Genomic DNA, 20,814 nt, shown 5'->3' on the forward strand with positions numbered 1-20,814 from the left:
GTCTAGCAGATGTCACTCTGCACTTCTTGCTGGGATATACCCCTATAGCTGATGGCTGCCCATCCAGCCTACTCTTGGCACTGACAATAATGGCTCCAGAGGTGCCCCAGATCACCCCATACTGCTGCCGCCCTTTCTCCCTTGTGTCTTTGTAGTCCGGTACTGGGCTTGTCTCCAGCACTTCTGCTCTGGAGCGGATTCGTTGCTTCTACGCCCTCTCTGGTGCAGAATACAGATGTTAGCACTCCCCTGCATGCCCCGTCTCTTAGCCTGGCCTCTAGTTACCCAGTGCTCTTCAGTCTGTACTGTGCCTATTCGATTCCCAAATGCCCAGTCCCTCAGTGTATAGACCGTTCCGCTCTTGCCCACTCTCCGCTTTGTGGGATTTGCCCCTCACGCCTCTGGGGATGCGGTCCCAGTACTGGGCGTAAAGGGGCTAGATGAGGACATCTTGGAGTTGTGTAATATGGTCCCCAAAGCTCCTGCCTGTACAGCTCAGCTCTCCTCTCATCTTCTCCATTTCATTTGATCGTGTAGTGCTCGAGAGCGGCAGAGCACTTGGTAACATGCGGACATGGCGTGCTTGGACAGTAGCCCAGTACTCCCCACGCAGGACTTTCCGCTCAAGTGCCACCCACCTTCTGGTTATCCCACATGCTAAAAGAGCTTGTGGGAAAGGTAGCTCTTTCCCTCCTAAAGCGGCGACACATTGGAGTAAACTCCCTATATCCTTGCGATCAGAGGAAAGTTACACTGCTATCCGGAAAAACCTGAAAATATATCTGTTTGAATAAACTAGCTCTCTCTGCCACATAACTTTTCCCTCTAGTTTTTATGTTGTCTCTTTTGCGCCCTGAGGCCTGCGGGCAATGGCGCAGTAGACATAAATAAATAAATAAATAAATAAATAAATAAATAAAGATACTGTTGGCGGAAGAGTGGAAAACGTGGAGTTAGTCCCATAGGTCTGTTTCCAATCCATGTCTGCAGGCAACATCTTTCCTTTCTACGGCCAGAAGGGTCTCCTAATGCTTCATGTATGACAATGAACAACTGGCAGTGCCATGAATGAAGGGGCCCTTGAGACTGTATATTAGAGGGGCCCTGGGTAAGGCGCCACCCTACGCGATTCTGGTGGAATTAATCGTGGCCGGTGTGAGGCAGGTGCAGGACACACAGACCGTGCCTATGGCACAGAGGGGGTTAGTGCTCCAGTGAGCGCAAGCCCAGCAAATGGCAGTGGCACAGCTTAGTGTACAGAGTGGCGCGTGCACCTACTACTCTCTAAAGTGGCCTACAGGTACAGCGCTTTGGATGGCGCCAGCAATGCAGCGTGTTCCCTATGTCAGTGTTAGTTGGTGGCCACATACATGTTTTGAAGGGGTTTGGGGTGGTGCCTCTGCTGTCCAGGCCACGGGTGCCCTGGGTTGTATGGGCAAGGGACAAGACTCAGACACTTAAACACTTCTATGTGTTGGACCTTGGCGTTATCAAGAGCCAGCACCTACCCCCTTGGAACGAGGGGCTCGCTTCGCTGGGGTTTCTGCAGGGCTGTGAGTCGCACTGACTTCCCACCACTGCGTTACTTTACTTAAGACTTAGAGTTTGGGGACTCCCTCCTGTGCCCCCTTGTTCTTCGCCTCTCTATTCCTCATTCTCTCCTCTACCCCACTGGCTCCTCCTCCGTCTTGCGCTCAGTGTTTAACCTTCCCTCCTCCTTCACTCTTCTCTCTCTATTTTATATTCTAGGGTACACTTTCTCTCTTCATTTTAACCTCCCATCCTTTCTGTCTCTTCTGCTCTCCTATCCTTGCCCCACCTCTTCTGCACCCCTATACCCCCTCTCTACCTCCACCGCTCTTCTCTGTCTCCCCGGCCCCTCCTCCTCACACTCTCTCTTACTCTGTGGGAGGATGGGTCAGGGGTGATGCACTTGTTTTGTAAACAAGACAACGCTGAGCAACCTGGGCTCGATATCCGGACAGCACTTAGAGGCCGGAATCCGGCGTGAAGTACCGTGCCATTTTGGGGTTGCAAATGTGACAGACAGGGGTTCATACAGGGGCTATAGCGACGACTTACATTTTTTAATATTGGTAAAATAGAGTATGAGTTGGTTTATTTTCACTTTTGACATTAATTGTCTCGACTATATAACTAATGAGAAATCAGAATGCATCTGGAGGAGTTATAAATTGTTCCTTCCATTTTCTTCTCCCCTTCCCTTTCTCACCCGTTCTTTTTGTTGCTAGACTAGAGACTTATTACACCAGGTCGGTCACACACCCCAATGTGATCATGAATGGTTTTGTGTGTCCTGAGGACGGCTTGGGTATGACACGCAGTTACATTACCGAGCCGAAACTCGACTAGACACCGATTTTACAAAGCTCCGTTGGACAACAAAAGCTGGATAGCCTATATGAATTGTGTGGAGAATTAGTGTATCAGAGCGAGACAACTGATACACGCCAGCAGTTAAGTATTAGGGTGCATGTAATGCCAAAACAGCACGTTGCACTGTGGGGCAATCGTCACGACCTACTGCCTTTTATAAATTGTGTAATTGCGCTTTTTGCACTGTGCGAATGACCAATGTATGGGGATTAATGTGGTGTTGACTGTATGGGTTGCATGTGGTTACAGGTGGTTTTGTGTGTTCAATTTGAAATAACTGTAGAACTACGGATTTAGCTATGTATTTTTAATGAATGCATTTTTTATACACTGCTTTTTTCTATGTAAAAATATAATAAAGAATATTGTGATAACAATTGAAGGCTTAATCCATTGTAAAGAGATTGCGAAAGGGGGATCAATTGTTAAATGCTATGAGAGTTTGTATATAGCCTGAGGTTTTGTGAGGCTTATCGATTAGCCTAAGATTTCGCAATTTATCAAATAATAAAGCAGGCCCGACCACGTGTTGTTTGTGTATGGACAATCCTCAGTACAGCCCGTGTTGTGTTGGCTGTTGTGGTGCCCCTAAGAATACTTTTTAGAGAATCCAGTTTGGCTATGTAGGACAGAATAGAGCAATATTTTCCACCTCTGCCCATGACTCCCCCTCCTGGAGCTCTGTTCTTCCACCTGTTGGCCCACCATCTCTTCTGTGCCCCCTCTCTCTTTCTCCCATGCCACTCTCTCCCCCTGTTCCCCACCCCACTCTACCCTGCACCTCTTGATCCACATGCCAGACTTCACTTCCGGTCAGCCCCTCTCACCTTTAACCCCCATGCGTGAGTGCTTGTTGATTGGGCGCTGGTCGTGTGGACCACGGATTGGCCAGGGACTAGTACTTGGTTGCAGGGTCACATTGCGGCTCAGCTAGCCGGCGCTATAACAAATCCCCCGCCATCTTAGATTCATTCCCTGAACAGCTGATGTCACTGCGAGTTGTGAGGGCCGAAGACTCAAACACTCTGCAATGGTTTCAGTTTTCTGACACATCTGGGTCCATGCGAGCTCGCAAGGCCCACAGGCAGCTCGACAAGTAGTGCTCACAAACATTTGTCTTTAAGTGGACCAGGGCTCACTATCATTGTTGTGAGGGTCATGGATGCCCGCTGTGGAGATGCTGTGACCGCGTAGTCCTCTGCCCAACATCTGTAGTGCCCTGCATGAGTTAACTATGTTGTTGAAGAGCTTTGAGGTCAACATGGCTGAGCAAACACATATTATGTTAATGGGTCTGGTACCACGCACTGTGGCCACTTGCATGGCCTCTTGGCGCTCTGGCGGATCTGTGGGTAGGGAAGCACCATGAACCCTCCCCGGGACCTCCATCACCAAGCGGGCGGTGGTCCCGGACCCCTGGTTTTACCCCAGTCCCATTCTCTAGCTTCAGGCCTGGAAACACTTTTGGGAAGGGCCCAGGGGCTTCCTGCTGCCCTCCTCTCCCCTTTGAAAGTTTGGCTTGTGGGCAATCTGTGTTTGTGTGTCACAGCCTGCACAGGGCCAGATCCCCATTCAATGCTTTATAACACAGAGCATGCACCTGGCTATTGGTGGCACACGCAATTGCATTGTGCTCTGGCTTTGTGGCTTTAAGTTTCTAGATCAAGGAAGAAAGTCTTGCAATGGGAAGGCTTGTGGCTGCCGACTTCCACATACCTTCACCGACCTCATGGTATCTCCCAATCACGCTGTTGCTAAACATATGTCTATGTAATTAAAGATCAAAACCTGTACTTCGTGTGATACTTGAAGTTTCTAAAAGGAAGCGCCACACGTGGAAAATTTGGAGTCATGCTGGTGCCTTTTCATTCTTTATAACCTAACATTAAATTCGACCATCCGCACGGCGGGTGTGCCCTCGCCTGGGCTTTTCTCATATTGTTTAAAGAAATTGAATGATGGGAGATCAACCTCGGAAAATGTGTGGGTCTAAACTGCACACATTTTCTTATGCTCACCGCACGACAAACACAAAGTCGAGTGTTCTCAGGGTGGGCACATCCTACAGGCGCAGTGCCCCTGTCATGTACTGCTGGAATGTGATAGCCACAGGTACATCAAAGCATCTCAGGAAGGGGGAAGGCAATACCTTCCTCCTGCCATCGCCAGCCTAATTAAACATCAAAGGGTCCATGGATCCGCCCTGCCTATTGTCAAAGTTTTGCTGGTGGCAGCACATGCTGATGAGAGTTCATTGAAACAGGCTCGACAGAGGCCTGATCGCAAAACGCACAAAAGGGGACAGGAAACCAACACCTCTTTGATATGCTATGTATCAACTTGAAGCTAGCTCCCACCCTTCTGTATGAAGGGCAGTGAATGTCTGCCTGTGACAACTGTTTACAGTAGGCAACCCCTGCAGGGTGACCCCTTTCAGAGGGAAGTAGCATGTGATCTGATGGAGACAGAAAGTCTGTTCTCACCCACAAACTTCAGGGGAGACCTGTGCTTTGATCAGGAGCCACAGAGACCTCAATTAACTAGAGAGGCACTTTGATTCGCAACAGACAGAGCACTCTGGTTATGACCTCACTCATAACAGAAGATTGTTTGTGGGGACCCAGGATTGGCTCATTAAGGTAGGCTTAGCCTGCACCAATCACTGGAGCCCAGTTGGCTTTAAAAGAGGGTTGAGCCCTTCTTTTGGCAGATCATCAGACAACATTAAAAAGAAGGACTCATTTGGACCCTGGCTGATGGTACAATCTGCCTTACAGCTTCCACCAGTGAAGGAAGGCCAGGATTTCCAAGAGGGAAGCAATATCCCTCCACTAAACATCTCCCAGGGAACAGAGGGAGATGCTGACCTCAGAGGACCCATCCAGCAGCTCCAGAACCGGTACACAACCAGCAAACAATGTGCCCTGTTAGGTTCTGCCAGCAAGCTGCCTAGGTGGGAAGTGCCAGAGAGTCTCTGACCAAAGGACGAGGCAGTTGTCTTGGGAGGATAGCTCAGGGCCAATGCGCTTGCTTTGGAAACAAGACAACACGGAGCAACAGAGATTCAATCCCCGGGTCCATGCTTAGAAACCTCTGGGTTTTAAGCGTGTTATAAATAACCAATTACAATTACAACTCTGTTGCAGGAGCTGCAAAGCGTCCTGGAACTGACTTGACGCTGTCCAGCATCAAGATCATCTGAAGCACCAGGTAGATTGTCCGAAGGCCCCTAGTGATATCTACAACCCGCTTGCTCCCTTGGTTCTGAAACCAAATAACCTTCAACAGCTAAGACTGATTGCTTTACCGACTACCCTTGTGTCAGTATCCAGAGTGCATCCCTTTCCTTCGTGAAACTGTCCTCTGTGTTCCTCTACAGGGTGGGTTGCATTTTGTAGTGTGCTAGAACTGTCTGTTGTGATAATAATAAACTAGATATTGGAAAGAAACCTTGACGGGACAATCCCTTTTATCAGTGGGTAATAGTTTTATTTTTGCTGTGTTGCAACTAACCAACGATCCACGACCTTGCAGAGATAAGCCTGCCGTTCCGTCCACGTTACCAAAATTGGAAAAGGATGTTTATAATTTACCTGTGTTTCCAATCTGTTCAGATCCCTTCTGGTGTAGTAGGGGTGTGGGGCTGACTGAGGGTTTAGAATCCGATATTCATCCCTGGACCACTGGTGCCCCCGAAGTTGATTCGTCACAGTCTCTTTTGTTCTTCTCGCTGTTTTTAGCACTAGCCAATCAGAAGTCAAGGAATAGATGCTTTAACTGCCTGCAAAGGCCACATGCCAGGCTTCCCTTTCTGATATGTACACACTGAGCAATGGGCAAGGAGATATAGTGCAGTTCTGCCATGGGAAGATCAAGGTGAGGCTCCCTTTTTCTTACTTTTGCCCTGCACAAAGTATTAGAGCCCTTGCCATAAATCTTTATTGTGTTCTAGAGAACCTTCATCCTCCTTAAAGGCCCTCGTCTTCAGCTTGGCAGTCCGCGACCCCACAATAGAGCCCTTCGTTCAGGCTCTAAAACGTCATTAGTTTGAGGATCCGCTGTACTCTATGGCGACCCCTTCATGCACAGCGGAGATTTCAATAAACAGTGCTTACAGAAGTCAGCACATGTTATAAGCAAGTTAATCATGATTCCTGGTGCTGGCAGGCTTACAGCAAACCATCCAACATGTGCATAATGACAGAGAACCAGTTTGGCTCTATAGAAAGTAAATGTATATGCAGTAGTTCTAAAGAGGTTTGCAAAGGACCTCTACAACTCCAGAGGAGGTTTTCCAATAAGTAGTGTGGAGTTTTTTGAGGTGGGTTGCGTAAAGGGATGCTGTAGGACGGGGGTAAAGCTGTGCAGAATGTCGAATGCCTCATCTCTCTGGGGACAAGGTATGTCACAGTATGGACATCAGTGTGGTTACGCGCTGCCCCACCAAACCCCTTCACACTCATACCTTCACAATGTCGTTGATGAGAGAGTAGCGGAACATCCAGTCGAGGTTGATGCTGTCATTCTCCAGAATATCCTGCAAAGACAATAAGGGGAACATAACTTGGCCTCATAGGTTGGCTGATAGAAGTGGCTGCAAAGACAATAAGGGGAACATAACTTGGCCTCATAGGTTGGCTGATAGAAGTGGCTGCAAAGACAATAAGGGGAACATAACTTGGCCTCATAGGTTGGCTGATAGAAGGGGCTGCAAAAACAATAAAGGGAAAATAACTTGGCCTCATAGGTTGGCTGATAGAAGGGGCTGCAAAGACAATAAGGGGAAAATAACTTGGGCTCATAGGTTGGCTGATAGAAGTGGCTGCAAAGACAATAAGGGGAACATAACTTGGCCTCATAGGTTGGCTGATAGAAGTGGCTACAAAGACAATAAGGGGGGCATAATTTGGCTTCATGGGTTGGCTGATAGAAGTGGCTGCAAAGACAATAAGGGGGGCATAACCTGGCCTCATAAGGTGGCTGATACAAGTGGCTTCAAAGACTGAAGAAAGCAGAGCTCAAGAGTAGGGCTTCTGGCTGAAGCACGAGACAGGTTTCTACAGGTGAGCCAGGCAGAGTGTAGTTGGGGAAACAGAGTCCATAGAGGTTGGCAAGGAGGCATGCTAAGTGCCCTATGAGGCTGGGAACTGGCCTGTCCTCAGATCCCCCGCTGCCACAGCCCCACTGAGTGCAGGGTTGCCGAGGTGTGTTTCGTTTTGTGCCTGTGTGACTTTGTGGAGCGGGGGAGGGCTGCATGTGCCTGCCTGTGGGTGTGGGTGTGTAAGTGAGTGGGTGCATGTGTATGTGTGCGTGTTTCTGTGTGCATCTTTGAGTTTGAGGATTTGTGTGGCTGTTTATGCTTGTGGGTGTGTGTGTGCGTGTGTGTGCATCTTTGAGTTTGAGGATTTTTGAGCATGTGTATGCTTGTGTGTCTAAGTTTGGGTGTGTGTGCGTATGTGTGTTTGTGTGCACCTGTGAGTCTGAGGATTTGTGTGCCTGTGTATGCTTGTGTGTGGGTGTGTGTGTGTGTGTGTGTCTATGTGCGCATCTGTGTGCAGTGAGCCCGACAGTCTCTAAAGCCCCGGGTGGTTTTCTATGAGAAGGGTTTACCTGTCCGGGGCTTCCTGCAACACAAATGAGTCTTCGGATGTGGTTGGACCTGGTAGGGCACAGTTGAGGCAACAGCCATGCTAAGGTAATTACTTCTACAGAGCAACATGTGCCACACAAATACCCTCTTGGTTCAGAATAATACGTAGAGGTGGGGGCATAAAAGGGGGCCGCTGATATAGATCAAGTTCGCTCTCTTAAGGGGGACCTGCAGGACAAGCTTCAAGGGGTGTCAAAAGTATGTTAGACTTTCCTAAAGCGGGTGCACAGCTGTTTTCAGGAGCCGGGATGCTCACGATGTCCAGGCGATGGTTTAGACCATCGGGCTGAAGGGAGACCTGTTGCAGGTCCCACATATGGGGCGGGGGAGGGGGGGGCACAGAGTGAGTGCGACACTACTCGTCTGACAGTACGTCCACAGACCTGCTTGTGACCCATGGGCTAAACGCACAATCTATTTCCGATGACTTCGCACAGTGTGGAGTGTGGTGATGGCGGCATGGTCATCATGAGTCCTTCAGGCTGGGCACTGGACGGTACTGAGGCGCTTTGGGACCCTCAGTGCAGTCTTTATGAGTCCTTCAGGCTGGGCACTGCACGGTACTGAGGTGCTTTGAGGTGCTTTGGGAACCTCAATGCATGGTCATCAGGAGTCCTTCATGCTGGACACTGCACAGTACTGAGGTGCTTTGGGAACCTCAATGCATGGTCATCATGAGTCATTCATGCTGGCACTGCATGGTACTGAGGTGCTTTGGAACCTCAATGCACGGTCATCATGAGTCCTTTTAGCTGGCACTGTACGGTACTGAGTTGCTTTGGGAACCTCAATGCACGGTCATCATGAGTCCTTCATGCTGGGTACTGGATGGTACTGAGGTGCTTTGGGAACCTCAATGCATAGTCTTTATGAGTCCTTCAGGCTAGGCACTGCACGGTACTGAGGTGCTTTGGGAGCCTCAATGCATGGCCATCATGAGTCCTTCATGCTGGCACTGCACGGAACTGGGGTGCTTTGGGAACCTCAATGCACGGCCATCATGAGTCCTTCAGGCTGGGCACTGCACGGTACTGAGGTGCTTTGGGAACCTCAATGCATGGTCATCATGACTCCTTCAGGCTCGGCACTGGACGGTACTGAGGTGCTTTGGGAACCTCAACGCACAGCTTTTATGAGTCCTTCAGGCTGGGCACTGCACAGTACTGAGGTGCTTTGGGAACCTCAATGCACAGTCTTTATGAGTCCTTCAGGCTGGGCACTGCACGGTACTGAGGTGCTTTGGGAACCTCAATGCATGGTCATCATGAGTCCTTCAAGCTGGGCACTGCACCGTACTGAGGTGCTTTGGGAACCTCAATGCACAGTCTTTATGAGTCCTTCAGGCTGGGCACTGCACGGTACTGAGGTGCTTTGGGAACCTCAATGAACGTTCATCATGAGTCCTTCACGCTGGGTACTGGATGGTACTGAGGTGCTTTGGGAACCTCAATGCACGGTCATCATGAGTCCTTTATGCTGGGTACTGTATGGTACTGAGGTGTGTTGGGAACCTCAATGCACAGTCTTTATGAGTCCTTCAGGCTGGGCACTGCACGGTACTGAGGTGCTTTGGGAACCTCAATGCACAGTCTTTATGAGTCCTTCAGGCTGGTACTGCACGTTACTGACATGCTTTGGGAACCTCAATGCACAGTCTTTATGAGTCCTTCAGGCTGGTACTGCACGTTACTGAGGTGCTTTGGGAACCTCAATGCATGGTCATCATGAGTCCTTCATGCTGGACACTGCACAGTACTGAGGTGCTTTGGGAACCTCAATGCACGGTCATTATGAGTCCTTCATGCTGGACCCTTGACAGTACTGAGGTGTTTGGGAACCTCAATGCATGGTCATCATGAGTCCTTCATGCTGGACCCTGGACAGTAAGGAGGTGCTTTGGGAACCTCAATGCATGGCCACCATGAGCCCTTCATGCTGGACACTGAATGGTACTGAGGTGTTTGGGAACCTCAATGCATGGTCATTATGAGTTCTTCATGCTGGCACTGGATGGTACTGAGGTGCTTTGGGAACCTCAATGCACGGTCATCATGAGTCCTTCATGCTGACACTGGACGGTACTGAGGTGCTTTGGGAACCTTAATTTACAGTCTTTATGAGTCCTTCAGGCTGGTACTGCACGGTACTGAGGTGCTTTGGGAACCTCAATGCATGGTCATCATGAGTCCTTCATGCTGACACTGGACGGTACTGAGGTGCTTTGGGAACCTCAATTTACAGTCTTTATTAGTCCTTCAGGCTGGTACTGCACGGTACTGTGGTGCTTTGGGAACCTCAGTGCACGGTCATTATGAGTCCTTCATGCTGGACCCTGGACAGTACTGAGGTGTTTGGGAACCTCAATGCATGGTCATCATGAGTCCTTCATGCTGGACCCTGGACAGTACTGAGGTGCTTTGGGAACTTCAATGCATGGCCACCATGAGTCCTTCATGCTGGACACTGGATCGTACTGAGGTGTTTGAGAACCTCAATGCACGGTCATCATGAGTCCTTCATGTTGGACCCTGGACGGTACTGAGGTGCTTTGGGAACCCCAATCCATGGTCATCATGAGCCCTTCATGCTGGCACTGGACGGTACTGGCATGCTTTGGAACCTCAATGCACGGTCATTATGAGTCCTTCATGCTGGACCCTGGACGGTACTGAGGTGCTTTAGGAACCCCAAAGCATGGTCATCATGAGTCCTTCATGCTGGCACTGGATGGCATGGTGGGCCATTCTGTGAATTTCCACTGCTCGGGCGGGCGTGTGAGACTCATGGATTGGAAACCTCAATGCATGGTCATTATTAGTCCATGCTGGCACTGGATGGCATGGTGGGCCATTCTGTGGATGTCCACCCCTCAGGCGGGCGTGTGAGACTCATGGATTGGAAACCTCAATGCATGGCCACCATGAGTCCTTCATGCTGGACACTGGATGGTACTGAGGTGTTTGGGAACCTCAATGCACGGTCATCATGAGTCCTTCATGCTGGACCCTGGACGGTACTGAGGTGCTTTGGGAACCCCAATGCATGGTCATCATGAGCTCTTCATGCTGGCACTGGACGGTACTGGTGTGCTTTGGAACCTCAATGCACGGTCATTATGAGTCCTTCATGCTGGACCCTGGACGGTACTGAGGTGCTTTAGGAACCCCAAAGCATGGTCATCATGAGTCCTTCATGCTGGCACTGGATGGCATGGTGGGCCATTCTGTGAATTTCCACTGCTCGGGCGGGCGTGTGAGACTCATGGATTGGAAACCTCAATGCATGGTCATTATTAGTCCATGCTGGCACTGGATGGCATGGTGGGCCATTCTGTGGATGTCCACCCCTCAGGCGGGCGTGTGAGACTCATGGATTGGAAACCTCAATGCATGGCCACCATGAGTCCTTCATGCTGGACACTGGATGGTACTGAGGTGTTTGGGAACCTCAATGCACGGTCATTATGAGTCCTTCATGCTGGACCCTGGACGGTACTGAGGTGCTTTGGGAACCCCAATGCATGGTCATCATGAGCTCTTCATGCTGGCACTGGACGGTACTGGTGTGCTTTGGAACCTCAATGCACGGTCATTATGAGTCCTTCATGCTGGACCCTGGACGGTACTGAGGTGCTTTGGGAACCCCAATGCATGGTCATCATGAGTCCTTCATGCTGGCACTGGATGGCATGGTGGGCCATTCTGTGGATTTCCACCCCTCGGGCGGGCGTGTGAGACTCATGGATTGGAAACCTCAATGCATGGTCATTATGAGTCCTTCATGCTGGCACTGGATGGTATGGTGGGCCATTCTGTGGATATTCGCGTGTGAGACTCATTAATGGGAAACATCAGGCTGTCTGTATGTTTCCATTCTGTCGGCATGCGCGGCGACGTGACGTTGCACGTCGCCGCGTGCGCCTTAAATAAACGGGGCGTTCCCGGCCGCGTCAGAGCGACCGGGGAGCCCGAAGCACACAGACGTGTCTGGTCTGAGTCTGTGGGTGGAGGGGCTCACCGCGTGCGCCTTAAATAAACGGGGCGTTCCCGGCCGCGTCAGAGCGACCGGGGAGCCCGAAGCACACAGACGTGTCTGGTCTGAGTCTGTGGGTGGAGGGGCTCACGGGCACGCGTGGGGGCACCCAGAGACCCCCAACAGTGGCGACGAGTGTTGGATGCCCGGGCCCGGCGGTGAGAGCGATCCCGGATTATTTTTCTCCGACGACGAAACATCCGCGGATGTTTCGTCTCACGCTGTGGCCGCGGACCATACACGCGGCTGGCGGCCATCTTGCGCACGTGGCTGAGGAACTTCCGAAAGCTCCGGTTTGGAGTCGGAAGGCCATCCAAGCCCAATTTTTGGATTAGCTGACTGCGGGCAGCCTAACCCGCAGGCCCATGCCTGAATTTTGATGTTTTGGCCAATTTTCAGTCTGTAATGTCGTGTGGTAGCTGGAAGATGGACTGAGGTGGCTGGGCCTTCTCAGCCCACTCCATTTTTGAAGCTCAATTTTTGGAACATTTGGTTCAAGGACCCTCTTCAACCCCTTCATCATCACGTGGGTGATGGCATGCCCGCTCCTGAGATCCACGTTGGAACGAGACGCCTCAAGGTAGCTTCTTTAACCCTTTCATCATCACGAGGGTGGTGGCAGTGTGGAGAGAGGTGCAAGTTGCGGCCCTCAGGACTAGAACGAGGGCGCCTGTGCGCTTGGGCCCATGAGTGATTTCGGCACCCTGGAGGGTGCGACTGCCACGGCCTCGGAGGATTCGCAGGACGAAAGCCTGGCGGATTTGTTTCAACAGAATCCCCCACAGCCAACCCCACATCCTGCGACGTCTGGGCTGCCTACACCCACGGTTGGTGCCGCTCTTCCCCCGAACCAACCACCACCCCTGGCCATGGCCCAAGCCAGGGCGCAAGCGGCCTTGCAGCCCATTCCGGAGTTTGACGCTACGGGTCCTCCGTCCAGCCTGGGCCCCCGATGGAGAAGATGGATTGGACGGCTGGACATGTACTTTCGGGCCGCCCAGGTCACGGACAATGACAGCAAGGTGGCTACGATGCTGTATTCGGCCGGAGCAGCTGTGCAGGAGATATTTGAGTCGTTAACTCCGGTGGACAACTCCTATGACCAAGCCAAAGCCGCCCTCCTCGCGCATTTCATTCCCCTTGCCAACGTGGACTATGAGAGGTTCGTCATGCTCTCGGCCAGACAAAAGGAGGATGAAACGCTCGACACCTTCTATGGCCGCCTACGCCGCCTATCCCAAGGGTGTGCGTGGGGGGATGCGGAGGATATGATGAGGACCATGCTAATCCAGGCATGTTCATCTGGCAAGCTGAGGCGACAGGTCCTGAGAGAGCCCGGACTCACCCTGCCCAGAATCCTGGAGCTCGGGCGGTGCCATGAGGTGGCAGAGGCCCGTGCCAACAAGATGGAGGCCGGATCCCGCGCAGCGAGGCCGGAAGAGGTGTGTGCTGTCTGGCGAGGCGGCAGAGGGGTGCGAAGGCCCGGTGGGGCTCCCAGAGACAGAGCTGGTAAGCCAGTGGAGTCATGCCAGAAGTGCGGCTATGACCTCCCCCACTCGTCTGAGTGCATGGAAATAGGAAAGATCTGCGGACGCTGTGGGGTGCCCGACCACTTCTCGAGGGTGTGCAGGGCGACCCTGCCTGTACTGATTCCGAGGGGACAACCCCGTCTGTGGACCCCTCGCCAAAACCGCCCGCCCAATGTAGCTCAGGTGGAACAGGCGGGAGAGGAGACGCCGGCGGAAGAAGTGGAGGAAGAGGATGAGGAGAATATCTTCTTCGTCTCCAGCATGGAAGTCCTCAAGGGGAGGAGCAGGAGACAGCCGAGATGCGTCGTGGAGGTGAACTGCTCGCCGGTCCCGGTGCTGGTCGACACGGGGGCCTCAGTCAACGTAATGGCGAGAGGACATTATGCCACGCTCAACCCACCCCCGAGGCTGGCGACGCCGAGAGCCTGCATTTTTGCATTTGGTGGGCGGGTGCCCCTGCCACTGGACGGTGCGTTTGTCGCCAAGGTGGAGCATGACGGGACGAAGATCAAGGCCCGCTTCTACGTGACTCCGGTGAGCAGCAACACCCTGTTGAGTTGTGCGGCAGCGGAGGCTCTTGGCATAGTGAGCTTCGCGTACTCAGTCTACTTAGAGGACATCAACGATCTGCTGGACAAATACGCTGACATCTTTAAAGGGATTGGGAGAATGAAGGGTGACCCCGTGAGACTCCACATTGATGGGTCGGTGCAGCCCGTGGCTCTGAAACACAGGCGGATCCCGTTTCATCTAAGGGACCAGGTGGACAGGGAACTAGACAACCTGGTGAACCTGGATATAATAGAAAAGGTGGAGGGCCCCACACCATGGGTATCCCCTATCGTAGTGGCGAGGAAACCAAAACAGCCGGACTCCGTCCGGATCTGTGTGGACATGAGGCTGCCCAACAAGGCCATCAGGAGAGAACGACACCTGACCCCGACAATCGATGACATCATTGCTGAAGTGCAGGGGGCCCGGTTCTTCTCTAAGTTGGACTTACGAGCTGGATACCACCAAGTTGTCCTCCACCCAGAGTCCCGATATATTACAACCTTCACTACCCACAGGGGGCTCTACCGATACAAGCGGCTGAGTTTCGGAGTGTCGTCAGCAGCCGAGGTATTTCAGAACTTGACCGAGGCGCTCTCGCAGACCTGGAGGGCGTCCTAAACATTAGTGACGACATTCTGGTCTTTGCCAGGACGGAACTTGAACATCTGAGACGTCTGGCCAAGACCCTTGAGAGGCTGCAGTCGCTGGGGCTCACTCTCCACAGGGACAAGTGCGAGTTCCTCCGCCCGACCATTGAGTTCTTTGGTTTCATCTTCAAGGAGGGCGGTGTATCTCCGGACCCCAGGAAGGTCCAGGACATCAGGACCGCGCGCCCCCCTGAGTCGGCGTCAGATGTGCGGAGCTTCCTGGGAATGGTAACATACTGTGGGCGCTTCATCAGGAATCTAGCCTCGAGGTCGGAGCCTCTGAGGGCCCTGACGAAAAAGGATACCACCTGGCAGTGGGGCCCGTTGGAACAGTCGGCGTTCGAGGACATCAAAGGCGCCCTGACAGCAGATGATACCGTGGCTTTTTTTGACCCCGCCCTGGAGTCCGAGATTGTGGTGGACGCCAGCCCGTTTGGCCTCGGTGCTGTGCTCAGCCAAGTGGGCAGAGATGGGGGGATAAGGCCAGTGGCATATGCCAGCAAAGCCCTCTCCGAGACCGAACAGAGATACTCGCAGATTGAACGCGAGGCCCTGGCTGTCTTGTGGGGCTGTCGGCATTTTCGGCTTTATGTGCTGGGGAGACCCGTGACAGTGGTAACGGACCACAAGCCACTGCTTCCGATCATGGCTGGATCATCTTCAAAACCACCAGCCAGAATCGAGAGGTGGATGTTGGCCCTGCTGGAGTATAGCGTCACCCTAATCTACCGGCCGGGTACCAACAATGCTGCTGACTACCTGTCCAGGCACCCGGTGGGCGGTGGAGGACCCGCACAAGACTCGTGTGCTGAGGAAGCCGATGACCACGTCAGGATGGTGGTAGAGGGTGCCACCCCCAACGCAATGCCGCTACCCGAACTGGAGAGTGCTGCGGCCAACGACGAGTGTTTCCGCATCTTGAGGAGCTCGATGCGGTCGGGGTCCTGGAAGTCCGTGCTGGAATTGGTGGCAGGGCGCACTCAAGAAGCTAAAGTGACCCTCGAGCAACTCTGGAAGGTAAAGGACGAACTGTCCTTCACGGAGTCGGGCCTGCTGCTGCGGGGCGATCGCCTGGTGGTGCCGGGCTCCAAGATCCATGAAGTCATCAACCTGGCACACCAGGGACACCAAGGGGCCGCCAAGACGAAGGCGAGACTGAGGATGAAGGTGTGGTTTCCCGAGCTAGAGAAAAAGGTGGACGAATTCGTAGCGGCCTGTGTGTGGTGCCAGGCGGCCTCCCCAGTCCAGCGGGAGCCTGAAATCGAAGTAATGCCACGAGGGACCCGGCCGTGGGAGGTCGTACATGCGGACTTCGGATCCACGGCCGTAGGCACTCACTTCCTGGCCATTGTGGATGAATACTCCCGATACCCTGAGGTGGAATTCGTCGAGTCGGTGGCATTTGAGCACGTGGTGGGCGCTGTGGAGAAAATCTTTGCCACCCATGGGTTTCCCGTGACTCTGTGCTCGGATAATGGGTCCCATTCCAGAGCGCTAGGTTCTCGGAATTTCTGGAGAGCTGTGGAGTGGCGCACCGGAAGGTGTCCCCGCTGTGGCCCCGTGCGAACGGGGACGCGGAGAGGCTGATGAGGACATTGAACAAAACATTCCGGATAGCCCAGGGACAGGGCCAGCCCCTCCAGCGGGCGCTATACCAGTTCTTGAGAGTGTACCGCACCACCCCACACGCCTCAACGGGGGTGGCCCCGGCTGAAGTCCTGTTCCGAAGGTGCCCCCGAGGTCTCCTCCCGGAGGTACATGAAAAGGAACCCGGCGTAATAGATGACCAACGGGTGGAAGCGGAGCGACAGGCAAGGACACATCAAGAGAACATACGGCGGGGTCTTCGTCCGCAGCGGCTGGAACCGGGCGACGAAGTGCTGATCAGGAATCGGCATCCCCACGGAAAGCTCTCGCTCCCATATGAACCGGAGCCGCTGGACGTGGTGGCAGTAAAGGGATCGATGGTAACGGCCTCGGACGGGAAGTCGGCTGTCACTCGGAATGTGAGCTTCTTTAAGAAACTGGGGGACTCTCGAGCTGAGCTCCTGCCTGACCCGGATGAGACTGTCCTCCCGGATGAAGATACCCCCCGGGGGGAACTCGTGGGGTCGCCAGAACGAGGCACTGGAGCAGCTGGGACTCCTGCGGGTGAGGTAGGCGGGAGGTACCCCCAGAGGGCTGGGCGATGGAGACCTGCCTATCTCGGAGACTATGTGCTGGGGCCGATTGTCTGTGGTCCGGAGTAAGGGGAATCGGGAGGCTGACATTAAAGGGGCATGGGCTCTGAGTTTGCAATTGTTATGTTGTGTGCAGTGCAATTTTTGGAAGTATCTGTTGTTGTTGTTCCTCCCGGAAAAAGGAGGAGTGTGGCGTTGCCCCGTGAGGGAGACGCGCACGCGGCGACGTGACATTGCACGTCGCCGCGTGCGCCTTAAATAAACGGGGCGTTCCCGGCCGCGTCAGAGCGACCGGGGAGCCCGAAGCACACAGACGTGTCTGGTCTGAGTCTGTGGGTGGAGGGGCTCACGGGCACGCGTGGGGGCACCCAGAGACCCCCAACACTCCCCAGCCTAATTACGGGGGGGGGGGTTGGTGGGGAGGCGGGGCGTCAAGTCCCTCTTGTAATTGAACGGTATTTTGAGTGGAACCTTCATGAGTCTTACTAGGCTCCAGTGCCGTCCTCCCCACATCTCACTGCAGAGTGTGGCTATAAACCACCCAGCCATTGGCTCCGGCTATAAGCGCCCACGCCCACTCTATAGGTGCATAACCACCAATGGCAGCTACTGACACCACAGCCCTATAGTCTCAACGATCACACCACAGACCATAGAGACGCAGACTTCCCGCCATCCCTGTCTGTCTTCTTAGCCTTCATACCATGGTTTGTTGCTTAAGTCCATTTAGTGACAACTCATCGCTGAGCGGGACACAATGGAAGGTCTCTGGGAAAATATGCCACATTTTAGAGTGAGGCAGATGTGAGGGAAACAAGCTGAGGCAGCAGGAGCAGTGCACACGAATTAATGGCGGCCGCCATGACGGATCTCAAACGAGGCTACTGAGATCAGAGCCCGTTCATAGCACGGGACTCCGGGTCCGCGGGGTTCCAGGCCTCAGACTGCCTCATGCTGTGAGGACATTGAAATCCCTCAGGGATGACACGCCGCAGGGGCAACGCCCATGACCTTCCCAACGCATGCGCCGTAGGGGTCAGACTACTGGCTGAGGCCTTCCTGCATGACGTCCAATCATTTTACGTGCCGCTCCCTCTTCATTGGCCGTATATCCAATCAGCTGCCAGAAAGCTGCCATGCGATAGTAGGAGACCAGGGAGTTGCCTTTCCGGATCAGTAAAAATGGCAGTAAAAGTGTCTGAACAGTTTTGCGCCATTTTTACCAATCCACGGGATTTTTCACAATTAGTCACATGGAGTTGGGGAGCAGAGCACATTTTACCTGTTGTTCCTACTTCACCTAACCAATGCATCTACACCAACCCCCTGGCAAGGTTTTTCATGCTTGCAGTAATGCGATGGACTGCTATGAAATCCTCCTGGAATTACCACCTGGCAAATGGAGGTGGATTCCATAGGAATCCATTGTAAATGTCTCCCGCAATCGTTACCAGTCGTAGTGGCAAAGTAAAGTATAAAGGCAGATGAAAAGTTAAAAACTGCACAGAGGGGACTTTTGCAACTAAATGCAGGTGGGCATGTCACCTACCTGCAATCTAGGGTTTCACAGAGTCCCCAGATTCTCTTTTTCAGGTGGTATTATATATAACTGTATAAGGCAAATTTGCAGTCAATGTACAATGATTTCCTGATTAGAAGACTTATTTTAAACATTTGAAGACAAGTGATTTGATTGGTCCCTTTTTATAGTTTAGTTGCCTGGTAGCTCTTGACAATTTTCCTTTTTATTTATTTTTAATCATTGCCATAATGTTTTATTTTGTTGAATCAAATGTCACTTCTTACTTTATTTTGGTGTGTTTCTTAACCATACGTATTGTGTGGAGTTCCCCATCACACATTCTTTTGTTTCAAAGTATGAAAACACTCTATGGGTGCAGTCTGTAAGCGAAGGGCTGCGCGATGAGATCCCACACGACTGAACAGACTCTATATGTTCAACTACAACTCCCACTGGTCCTAGCCAGCATAGTCCATAGTGAAGGATCATGGGAGTCGCTGTTCAGAACATCTGGAGGGCTGCAGGTTGCAGACCCCTGCTCTATAAGGTATCACATCTCAAGCTATAACTAATGCTGAAATGCCTAAAGTTTACACCAGAAGTGATGCCTCCTACTTTATATGCAGTGGCCGAAGCAACTCTGGAACACAGAATAGAGAACCTGTGGAATTTAGCTAGAATCCACCAACTCATTCGAATTAAAACCAGGCCTGGTTTTTATGTCAGCCGTCTAACAAGCTACCCATCTGATTCTTCGACCCAGCTCCGTGCGGTAGCACCGCTGGTGGAACCGGCCTTACAGTACTGGCCGATACTAGATTCCAACCCCCGATGGCTGTATCCGTTCAGGTGAGATATTTCTATGGCCCTACGCATCCGTGGAAGAGTTTGTTGGTTTATTTGTTTGTTTATTTTATTTATATAGCGCGCCTGACCCAGGGTGGCCGGTTAGGTGAAGAATGACGGTTACATGATACAGTTTATACAGATGAAATACAGTTTATACAATCATGATACAGGGGATAGACAGTAGCGCATGTAAGCAAAGCAGTAATATGTAAAACATGAACAGAGAAAGAAGAGACATGGTCCCCTGCGGAGGATGACAAAATGAGTAGCACTGAGTCTGGTAAGAATAATGCCTGGAATTACTTCCTAAACATGATTCGATTTATAAAGGGAGGTATATAGCCGTAGAAAGAATGATCACCCTAAGTGTCTGCACCAGACGATGCCTCAACCCAAACCCTTGTTGTAGTATCAGGGTCTCCAGCTCATGGAGACTGAACCCATCAGTTATCAAGGTTTCATTGGCTATGCATTTTGATTACCCAACATAGGTTTATGGTTGATGACTGGAGACAGGTGTCTTGTCTGTTTTCAATATTCACCATCTGTTGATGAATTGTTCGGATGAAGTATTTGACGATTTGATGTTGGACCTGTCATTTCTGGCCTCTGCAACCTGGCAGTTGCTCAAAAGGTGCCCCGCCCCAGAGTCCCCGTGGTTGCCCAGCATCCATCCTACCTCAGCATGCCATCACTCTCCTCCTACCTGCAGGCTCCCGCGGGGGCAGTACTCCGTCACGATGCAGATGTTTGGAGGATCGATGCAGGCCCCGATGAACCTGGTGAGGTGATTGAATTGCACGTCTCTCATCTGTAAGAAGACCACATTCAGAGAAAATAAAATACATTGAGACACTAATGAGAAAGAACAGCTCATTCCTTTCATCGCCATCAAGGTCTACGTGTTGTGCTTAATGATGTCCCCGGAGGAACCCCTCTTCAGCTTTAGCATGCAGAACCAAGGAACCCTGAACACCGCGCAGTAGGTCTCATCATTAAAGCATGCCCCCTCTCTGCATCCCATTTGCATCCCATCTGATCATTCCTTCAGAGCCTTGTTCTCAAAGCAGCATCGTTCTGTCTGAACTCCCATAATGTCCTTCCCTACAGACGTGATTAGTGGTATACGGTGTGCACCTTGAGCCGCGCCAATGCGCCATCTCTATAGACACGATCCAACAGTATGCAGCTCTGATGTAAAGGCACTTATCTTGTGACTGTCTCTGATCTCTGTTATTGCTTACTTTGTAAGTCATTTCTGTTCGAAATGACACCATGCTCTTAAATAAATACAAAATACAAACCTCCCACTTAATGGGATTGGGATAAGGTTATTTATGATTATCTCCCACGTGTCAGCATCATTGGATATCCTAAGAAATGTTGTGCAGTTTGCTGGGGACACAAAGGTCAAACCAATGTACACAGAGGAGGAGGGTCTACATTGGCTTCC

The 20,814-nt window shown here is 51.9% G+C and overlaps 1 protein-coding gene across 1 annotated transcript in view; it reads right to left on the minus strand.

Moving 5' to 3' along the window:
- NPR2 (natriuretic peptide receptor 2) overlaps positions 1–20,814 on the minus strand; it is a 558,288-nt gene that overhangs the window by 169,386 nt on the left and 368,088 nt on the right. The window contains exons 11-12 of the mRNA XM_069626775.1: positions 20,068–20,172; positions 6,863–6,934 (exon numbers count right to left, since the gene is read on the minus strand). Of these exons, the coding sequence (XP_069482876.1) occupies positions 6,863–6,934; positions 20,068–20,172 (177 nt within the window). The remainder of the gene's footprint in view (positions 1–6,862; positions 6,935–20,067; positions 20,173–20,814) is intronic.

Source organism: Ambystoma mexicanum, chromosome 6p (genome assembly GCF_040938575.1).
Source record: "Ambystoma mexicanum isolate Mex_15411 chromosome 6p, UKY_AmexF1_1, whole genome shotgun sequence".
Lineage (NCBI taxonomy): Eukaryota > Metazoa > Chordata > Amphibia > Caudata > Ambystomatidae > Ambystoma > Ambystoma mexicanum.